At 48.6% G+C, this 10,593-nt stretch overlaps 1 protein-coding gene across 1 annotated transcript in view; it reads right to left on the bottom strand.

The window, feature by feature from the left end:
• Positions 1 to 1,698: 1,698 nt before the first annotated feature.
• Positions 1,699 to 10,593, bottom strand: part of ern2 (endoplasmic reticulum to nucleus signaling 2) — a gene marked incomplete at its 3' end in the record, with an annotated part of 42,858 nt that continues 33,963 nt past the window's right edge. The window contains exons 17-22 of the mRNA XM_080522992.1: positions 8,551 to 8,750; positions 6,793 to 6,940; positions 6,203 to 6,330; positions 5,265 to 5,388; positions 2,391 to 2,458; positions 1,699 to 1,881 (exon numbers count right to left, since the gene is read on the bottom strand). Of these exons, the coding sequence (XP_080379118.1) occupies positions 1,699 to 1,881; positions 2,391 to 2,458; positions 5,265 to 5,388; positions 6,203 to 6,330; positions 6,793 to 6,940; positions 8,551 to 8,750 (851 nt within the window). The remainder of the gene's footprint in view (positions 1,882 to 2,390; positions 2,459 to 5,264; positions 5,389 to 6,202; positions 6,331 to 6,792; positions 6,941 to 8,550; positions 8,751 to 10,593) is intronic.

Below are 10,593 nucleotides of genomic sequence, written 5' to 3'. Positions count from 1 at the left end.
ATCTTGCTCTTAGTGCTTGGAGGTTTAAACAGCTGCAGGTTCCCCCCCCCAAAACATTTCCTTGATATTTTTCTCTCTCTCAAAAGGTCTGAACATCTCCTCTCTGACCTTCTCCTCCAATGCGTTTTATGGACGTCGGGAGGAGTCAGAAAGGGTAGTAACAATCGTACCTGTCCTTCCCATATCCTACTATTATAGCCCAATAATAATAATAATAATAACTTTTATTTGTATAGCACTTTTCCTGCAAACGTTGCAGCTCAAAGTGCTCCAATCATTATATAATCATCATTTAATAATTTAGCCATTTAAAGGCAATATTAAAAAGAAGGGTTTTTAGTCTTGACTTGAACATATTTGTCGAGGTTGCATCCCTAATGTAAACTGGCAGAGCACTCCACAATTTGGGTGCATAAAATGAGAATGCAGCCTCACCAAATCTCTTCTTTTGTACATGTGGTACACAGAGAAAACCAGCGTCAGAAGACCTGAGAGCTCTATTGGGCTGATATGCTAGCAAAAGGTCTTTCAGATATTCTGGTGCTGTGCCAGTGAGAGCTTGAGAAACAATGTTACTGTAGTAGTCAACAAAGGGTCAGAGCTGGGGGGTATTCCATCAACATTGCTAAAGGACAAATCGCAAGAGTTGTCAAAATAAGGCTGGATTTTTTTTGTAGAAATAAGTTTGGATTGTCCTTAAGCGAGGTTGATGGAATACCCTCCTGGACTCCTTCTACATCTCTTATCACCAGACTCAGACTCCTTCTACATCTTTTATCACCAGACTCAGACTCCTTCTACATCTCTTATCACCAGACTCAGACTCCTTCTACATCTCTTATCACCATACTCAGTCAACTGCCTTTAGGGTTAGGGTTAGCCATGTGGGGGAGTGCAAAAGTGAAGAGTGGAGGATTGGGCCACAGTAATGGACTCTCCATGTCACGTTTCGGAACCCAGATCTGGAACCAGACGAGCCCTCTGACATCACAGGCACATCTCAGCAACCGGAACTTTCTTTTTTCGATATTTGGAACTATATCTGAACTCTTTCTAGAAACATCCATCTATGGGCATACTCATTCATGGGTCAGTAACTCCAGTGTAACCTCAACAACAGGATAGAGGACCTCTGGCCTCAAGCTTTCAACCAGGAAGTCCTCAAATTCCTGTCGAAAAAAACCATCAGCTTCAACCAGGAAGTACTCAAATGTCTGAGGGCCTTGTTCAATAACATATGTTTGCCCACTCCAGTGTATGACAACGACCCCTTCAAAGCTGAAATGTGCCTTAGGATTAAACCCACAACACACCCGCACGCGCACGCAAGCTAGGAAGAAAAAAAAAAGAGGCCGAAAAAAAAGCTCTTCTTCAGAAGCAGTGCAATAGTCTTGTTTTGGTTTGAACCTGCGTTAGACACTCGGCCATTCCGGCTTTTCCGGTAGAGTGGCGTCATGTGCTCCTGGACAGTGTGTCCTCCATGTGGGTGTGAAGTGAGTGTCCTTTTTCAGTGTTCAACCCCTCCTCCCTCAGGGCCAATCACGTGTCAGGGCTTTGTAAACGGGAGAAGAGGGAGGATAGGAGTGTGTTTACTATTTGGCTGTTGGGGGGCAATTATGGAGTGTGTTACTGAGTGTGTGAGTGTATGTATGTATGCGTGTGTGTGTGCATGTGTGCGTGTGTGTGTGTGTGTGTGTGTTACTTCACTGCAGGGGGCAGGTAGTAGGGGTGGAAGAGTCTCTCGTGGGCACAGGTGTGCAGCGCGTTGTGTGTGTGTAGCAGTAACCGTGGGAACCGCGAGGTGAAGTAACTGACAAAGCCTTCTGGAACCTCCCCCAGAGTCTCCTGCACCTCCGCAGGCAGCTCATGGTAGTGGTGCTTCTATAGGAGGGAGGGAGGGAGGGAGGGAGGGAAGGAGGGAAGGAGGGAGGTAGGGAGGGAGGGAGAGAGGGAGGGTAGGAGGGAGGCAGGGAGGGAGGGAGGGAGGAGAGAGGGAGGGAGGGAGGGAAGGAGGGAGGGAAGGAGGGAGGGAGGGAGGGAGAGAAGGAGGGAAGGAGGGAGGGAGGGAGGGAGGGAAGGAGGGAGGGAGAGAGGAAGGGAGGGAGGGAGAGAGGGAGGGAAGGAGGGAGGGAGGGAGGGAGAGAAGGAGGGAAGGAGGGAGGGAGGGAGGGAAGGAGGGAAGGAGGGAGGGAGAGAGGAAGGGAGAGAGGGAGAAGAGAGTCAGAATGAGAGTTCATACAGGTTTTAATCTGACTTCCCAATAATGATGATGAATCATTTTCATCCACAATCCACAGCTGTGAGGACAGAGGACAGACATGGTATAGATATACTGTAGATGGTATAGATATAGGTGGTATAGATATAGATGGTATAGATATAGATGGTACCTTGTTCCTCATGGCCCTCAGAAGGTCTCTGACTGAGTTCCCTTTATACGTCCGGAACTTCCTCAGATCTGCAAGACGCACACGCACACAGACACACAGACACACACACACACACACACACACAGACACACAGACAGACACACAGACACACGCACAGACACACGCACAGACACACAGACACACAGACACAGACACACACACACAGACACACCACACACACAGACACACGCACAGACACAGACACAGACACACACACACACACACACACACAGACACACACACAGACACAGACCCTGCGTAAGTCACGGGACAGTGAACCCTTGTCTCTGACTTTGACTCTACACTCCATTTTTTTTAAATCAAACAATTACTGTGAGTTAAAGTAGAGATTCCCCTGTTTTTATCTGATGGTATTTGTGTACATACCACCACAATTGGCTTGACGGGTGTTTCTGGCAGGTCGGGTGTGTTCCGTCACATTATTTGTGCAGCATAAGAGAGCTGCCAATGTCTAGTATTGATTCTAGGTTTTTGCGTTTGCTTTTGGAGTCTGCTATTGGGGTCTGTCAACATGAGGACCAAAGGGGTGTCAATGAATGACAGGAATTCCTTCATGCAGCTGAGGGAAACATAGCCAAAACCTTAGACTTTGCTCAAAATCAACAGTTTGGAACATCAATCAAAGTGAAAAGAAAGCCCTGGTGACCTCAGCAACGGCAAACAAGCTGGTAGGCCAAGGAAGACGATTGGTTGATTGAAGAACGCTCACCACAATTAAGGAAAAAAAAGGGTGTTGAAGGTGTCCAGGGTATTTGCGGATCACTGTGGGGAGAGAGTTCCAAAGGGTGGGGGCTGCCACACTGAAGGCTTTGCCCCCAAAGGTGGAAAGCAGACCCATGTCAGAGGACTGCAGGTTCCGGGAAGGGGTATGTTGGCGGAGGAACTGACAAGAAATGACGCATGTGTATTGCAGTGGCGGCTGGTGCTAAATTTTTTGGGTGGGGCACAGCAGTGTGGCGGGGGGGTCCTCTTTCGCCCGCGCAGCGCGCGTTTTTTTTCGCGTGCACGGTTTTTTTCCGCGTGCACGCGCATAAACACGCACTGGCGTTACAACCATTGTATAATTTCAACTTTCACCCTTAAAATGACCGTGTGGGCCATGGAGAAGTTACCCTGTCAACTACAGACACTGAGGTGGAAGAGTGACCGGTCTATGGACGTCGGTACGGTCCAATACCCAGTGTCAGACAAGGAGGAAGTCTAGTCAACAAGGCTAGTACAGGCCTCACAGCTACACTCAGGTTAATAAAGGTAGCAGATGAATATGTGTACTATGTGTCTGTGTGACATGGCTACATCAATGAGCAGAGATGAATGCTGCAGTCAGTAGTACAGTACTATCTATTTCATAGACACATGATGGATGATGATGGAGAGTGATGGTGGTCAACACATCACAGCAGGTCAACACATTCAATGATGTATCACAACCAGACCATGTCAGAAACACAACCAGACCATGTCAGAAACACAACCAGACCATGTCAGAAACACAACCAGACCATGACTGTAACACAACCAGACCATGTCTGTAACACAACCAGACCATGTCAGAAACACAACCAGACCATGTCAGAAACACAACCAGACCATGTCAGAAACACAACCAGACCATGTCAGAAACACAACAATGCATCAGCTGAGTTAAAGAAAACCAACTCTTACCTTTGATGACAGAACATGAGCCGTGTTTACCCGTACCTCCGCCTTGCTCCGCGCATATTGCTATGAATAGTTCGAAGATAGGTGCTTGCACGTTAGGTGCGAGGCTGCTTGGTTAACCCATTAGCGGGAACATTATTAGTTGCACAAAATAGGCTGATTTAATTGACCATGAACATCAGAGACAGACATTACGAATGTTCATTTAAAATACTCCGGAAGCCCGAAGTCCGGAAAACCGGAAGTCGGGAGTCCTCAGCATAATGCATTGTCTGCAATACAACAGGAGATTCAGGAGGACGCACATTTGTGCGCCCTGGCCAAGAAATAGAGACAGCCAATTGGAGCGCTGCTACAGCTCACGTGTAAACGAAAAGTATTCGTCCTGGCATAGACATCCATTGACCGGCGCCCCCGCGTTCTCCCCTATGTATTTTAACAGTGAGTTTTACACACACACACACACACACACACACACACACACACACACACACAGATAAAAAATGTTTATTGTATTGGAGGATTTTTAATGAATGCTGATAGGCGCCGACAGAATATCAGCCGCATTTTGTGAATAAACAATGTTTATTTAAAAAAAAAACTTTTTTTGTGAAGGTGGGGGCGGCGCCCCAGCGCCCTCTATCGGCCAGCCGCCACTGGTGTATTGGATGGCACTTCCATATGTGGTAGTAAGATAACAATGACCCAGAACATACTGACAGAGCAACTAGGGAGTTTTTCAGGGCCGAAAAGTTCTTGACTTGGACAAGTCAGAAAGACACCCAGTATCTGGTGGAGTCAACGACTCGCAAGGCTTCATGCAGATACCGCAGGCAAAGGATTGTGAACCAAAAACTGAAACATGAGGACTTCATCTGGGTATTGGATGAATGTGTCCAATCACGTCTGGGTACTCTGAAACAGGGGATCTGAAACAGGGGACCTATGTAGAAAAAGGAATTGTCATTTCTGAATGACGAAAACAATATATACACAAATACCATGAAATCACCTCATATTAGTTGTTTGTTTTCAAATCCAAAGTTTTGGAGTGTTGAACCCCCCCCAGTGTGTATGTCTATGTGTGTGTGTGTGTGTGTGTGTGTGTGTGTGTGTGTATGTGTGTGTGTGTGTGTGTGTGTGTGTGTGTACCTGTCTGTAGGGGTACAGAGATGTGCATCCTCCAGTTGGTTCTGACCACGGCCCGCCCCGCCGCCTCCAGCCGGACCACCATGGTGCTGTCCCCCGGCTCCTTCTCTATGCGGTCGCTCACGTCCTGCACACACACACACACACACACACACACACACACACACACACACACACACACCTTTACATGACCTCACACACCTTTACATGACCTCACACACGTACACACACCTTTACATGACCTCACACACATACACACACACCTTTACATGACCTCACACACGTACACACACCTTTACATGACCTCACACACACCTTTACATGATCTCACACACCTTTACATGACCTCACACACACCTTTACATGACCTCACACACCTTTACATGACCACACACACCTTTACATGACCTCACACACCTTTACATGACCTCACACACGTACACACACCTTTATATGACCTCACACACCTTTACATGACCTCACACACCTTTACATGACCTCACACACCTTTACATGACCTCACACACCTTTACATGACCTCACACACCTACACACACCTTTACATGACCTCACACACCTACACACACCTTTACATGACCTCACACACCTACACACACCGTTACATCACCTCACACACCTACACACACACCTTTACATGACCTCACAAACGTACACACACACCTTTACATTACCTCACACACCTTTACATGACCTCACACACCTACACACACCTTTACATGACCTCACACACGTACACACACCTTTACATGACCTCACACACCTACACACACACACCTTTACATGACCTCACACATACTGTACACTACCAACATCCATACTATTAACAACATACAAGAATCAGATACAGTATGTATCATTTCCAGAACATACACACACATGCGCACGCATTCACACAGACACACACAGACACACACACACACCTGGAAGAACTGCAGCTGTTTCTCGGGGCTCCAGAAGAAGGGGTGCTTGAGGATGGAGGAGGTGGAGGGGCGGGCCTCTGGGTCGGAGCTGATCATTCGCTCAATCAGGTCCCGCGCTATGACGTCATCTGACGGACACACAGCACAGCCAATCAGAACCCTCTGATTGCTCGACTGGGAATGGGTTCCACTAACACTGATCTACGGTCAGTTTTGTGTTTTCACTCAAATGTTAATGTCAGGGTTTGTGGAAGGTAAACTGATCCTCGATCTGATCTAATGGCAACTTCTACTCAGAGCTGAAGTATCTCTTAACATGTCTCTAATATAACTGGCTGTATCAGATAGGATGGACGTAGGCTGTTTCTTTGGCAAACTATATTAGATTACCACATAGATTAAAATATTTGATTGACACACACAAGCGCACACGTGCTCTCTCTCTCTCTCTCCCTCTCTGTCTCTCACTGTCTCTCTCTCTCTCACTCTTTCTCTCTCACTCTTTCTCTCTCTCTCTCTCACTGTCTCTCTCTCTCTCACACACACACACACACACACACACACACACACACACACACACACACACACACCATGCAGGTCTTCCATGAAGTGTGTGAGGCAGTATTCCCCCGCCAGGATGTTGGCCTGCCTGCGGAGTGTATCTCCAAACGGATGCTGCCCCCTGCTGACCACGTAGTAGAACACACACCCTGCAGAGAACACATCTACTGCTGCGGTCTGGACACAGAGAGGAGGGAGGGAGGAGAGGGGAGGGAGGTGGGAGGGAGGGAGGAGAGAGGGTAGGTGGGAGGGAGGGAGGGGAGGGAGGGAGGAGAGGGTAGGTGGGAGGGAGGGAGGGAAGGTAGGTGGGAGGGACGGAGGGAGGAGAGAGGGGAGAAGGAGGAGAGGACAGGTGGGTGGGAGGGAGGTGGAGAGAGGGTAGGTAGGTGGGAGGGAGGGAGGAGAGGGGAGGTAGGTGGGAGGGAGGGAGGGAGGAGAGAGGGGAGAAGGAGGAGAGGACAGGTGGGAGGGAGGGAGGGAGGGAGGAGAGAGGGTAGGTGGGAGGGAGGGAGGGAGGAGAGAGGGGAGGTAGGTGGGAGGGAGGGAGGGAGGAGAGAGGGAAGGAGGTGGGGAGAGAAACAATTTTTTTCTTATTGTTTCAGGAAATTCATATGCATATTTCCATCAAGTGAAACGTGAACCTAAATAGTATGTGTGTGTGTGTCAGTCTGTCTGTGTGTTTGTGTGCCTGTGTGCATGCGTGTGTGTGTGTGTGTGTCTGATTCTATGTCTGTGTGTGTGTGCGTCTGTGTCTATGTCTGTGTGTGTGTGTGCGTCTGTGTCTATGTCTCTGTGTGTGTGTGTGTGTGCGTCTGTGTCTGTGTCTATGTCTGTGTGTGTGCGTCTGTGTCTATGTCTGTGTGAGTGTGCGTCTGTGTCTATGTCTGTGTGTGTGTCTGTGTCTGTGTCTATGTCTGTGTGTGTGTGTGTGTGCGTCTGTGTCTGTGTGTGTGTGTGTGTGTGTGTCTGTGTCTATGTCTGTGTGTCTGTGTGTGTGTGTGCGTCTGTGTGCGTGTGTGTGTGTGTGTGTGCGTCTATGTCTGTGTGTGTGTGTGTGTGTGTGCGTCTGTGTCTGTGTGTGCGTCTGTGTCTGTGTCTATGTCTGTGTGTGCGTCTGTGTCTGTGTCTATGTCTATGTCTGTGTGTGTGTCTGTGTCTGTGTGTGTGTGTGTGTGTGTGTGTGTGTGTGTGCGTCTGTGTCTGTGTCTATGTCTGTGTGTGTCTATGTCTGTGTCTGTGTCTATGTCTGTGTGTGTGTGTGCGTCTGTGTCTATGTCTGTGCGTGTGTGCGTCTGTGTCTGTGTCTATGTCTGTGTGTGTGTGTGTGTGCGTCTGTGTGTGTGTGTGTCTATGTCTGTCTGTGTCTGTGGCTATGTCTGTGTGTGTGTGCGTGTGTGCGTCTGAGTCTGTGTCTATGTCTGTGTCTGTGTCTATGTCTGTGTGTGTCTGTGTTTATGTCTATGTGTGTGTGTGCGTCTGTGTCTGTGTCTATGTCTGTGAGTGTGTGTGTGTCTATGTGTGTGTCTGTGTGTGTGTGTGTGTGTGTGTGTGTCCTTCTTTTAAACCAGCTATGTGTGTGCGCTGGCCTTCTCCATGTTCAGGTGTGTGTGTGTGTGTCTGTGTGTCTGTGTGTGTGTGTGTGTGTGTGTGTGTGTGTCTGTGTGTGTGTGTGTGTGTGTGTCCTTCTTTTAAACCAGCTATGTGTGTGCGCTGGCCTTCTCCATGTTCAGGTGTGTGTGTGTGTGTCTGTGTGTGTGTGTGTGTGTGTGTGTGTGTGTGTGTCTCACCGGGTGGTTACCGGGGTCGTCCAGCAGCACCTCGGGGGCGATCCACCCCTCCGTCCCAGGGATGCCGGACCTCAGGCTGAAGCTGCTGCGGCCGTCGGGGATCTTCTTACACAGGCCGAAGTCTGAGATCAGCGCCCGCACGCGCCCCAGGGGCCCCGGCATGGACAGCAGGATGTTCCTGGGCTTCAGGTCTCTGTGGACTGGGGGGGGGGGGAGTGGGTGGGTGGGGAGTGAGTGGGTGTGTACATTCCGGTGGTGGTGGTACTGTGTGTGGCCACGGTGTCGGTGATCTTTTGGAGAGTGGCTTGGATTGGGGCCATGGCGGTGTTCATGGATGCGGTAAGTTCACTTGTCACTGGCATGTCGAGTGTTAGCGGCTGCTCGCTAACTTCCGAAGCACTGGGAGCCACCTTGCTAGCATCTTTATCTTGCGAGCTAAAGAGTTGAGTCAGTTGTTGCTGACTTCTGCCGCGACTGTTGTGAGATTTATTCATTCCGGGCAAAGAAAAAGTTGCTGAGTCACTTCTAATGACTTTATCGAATGAAGAAAAGTAACAAAAGTCTGGGTGTATATATTTCAAGTATTAGGGAGCAAACGCCATGTGACCTATCAGTCCAACGCCAACGCGGTGTCCCGATTCTTGTTGGCATGGAAGCGTAGGGCCACGTGGTAAGGCTACATGGCCCTCCAAACGGAGGTTTTTCAGAGGCACACTCCAAACGGAGGTTTTTCAGAGGCACACTCCAAACGGAGTTACAAACCGAGTGTTATGCGAAATCCCAGAATACCTTGCGAATCATTGGCAAGATAGTGGCGAACGCACAAGCAACAAAAGAAAAACACAAATGTAATTATTTTCTTCTTTAATAAAGATTTAAAAGTTGTGATAACCTTCGTATATCTTAGTTTAATGTAATTTCAATGTATTATAGACCATTTCTTTATAACATCGCTAGCATGCTGATGTCTCTAGCTAGCTAGCTAACGTTACAACATTGTTTTAAGAATGATTCGTGCATGACAGTCCCACATTTTGACATATTTCCATGTAGCATTTCACCTTTTTGATGGCATATGATGCCCGAAATTGTATTTAAGTCCAGCAGTGAAGTTGTTGGACTTGTTACCGCTCCTCTAATATCAGTGCGGACTGGCAGGGTAGGAGCAGGGTTGCTAGCCTACAGACTGGCAGGGTAGGAGCAGGGTTGCTAGGCTACAGACTGGCAGGGTAGGAGCAGGGTTGCTAGCCTACAGACTGGCAGGGTAGGGGCAGGGTTGCTAGCCTACAGACTGGCAGGGTAGGAGCAGGGTTGCTAGCCTACAGACTGGCAGGGTAGGAGCAGGGTTGCTAGCCTACAGACTGGCAGGGTATGAGCAGGGTTGCTAGCCTACAGACTGGCAGGGTAGGGGCAGGGTTGCTAGCCTACAGACTGGCAGGGTATGAGCAGGGTTGCTAGCCTACAGACTGGCAGGGTAGGGGCAGGGTTGCTAGCCTACAGACTGGCAGGGTATGAGCAGGGTTGCTAGGCTACAGACTGGCAGGGTAGGAGCAGGGTTGCTAGCCTACAGACTGGCAGGGTATGAGCAGGGTTGCTAGCCTACAGACTCATACCTGCCAACCTTCAGAAATGTTTATGAGTACCACTTGACCACGCAATTTGTTTTCATACACGTTTGTGTGAGACAAATACACGCACGCTTGAGAAGCAAAACACATAACTTAAGTTAACTGAGAGTATGGAGGCGATTAGGAATTAGAATTATATTGACTATATTGATACACCAGGGCTTGTGGGAAAACATCAGGGGCTTGAGAAGTAGCCACCCCCTAGCCCTGTCCCTGGTTCACATGCTTTCACCCCACTATGCTTTGCATTTCCCCACTCACAGCCATATCGTCACATTATTCAACAAATAAATCAGCTGTGAAGAAAACCATACAATCGTATTCTTTCGAATAATTTCTTTAATATTAAAAGTAAAACATATTACCAATGCAGGGCCAATATTTCTCAACTTAAAGTGCAATTGTACTACTTTCC

Source organism: Nansenia antarctica (assembly GCF_963989245.1).
Source record: "Nansenia antarctica genome assembly, chromosome: 2".
Lineage (NCBI taxonomy): Eukaryota > Metazoa > Chordata > Actinopteri > Argentiniformes > Microstomatidae > Nansenia > Nansenia antarctica.
Note: the sequence above shows the minus strand (reverse complement) of the source record. Positions and strands in the feature narration are given on the sequence as shown.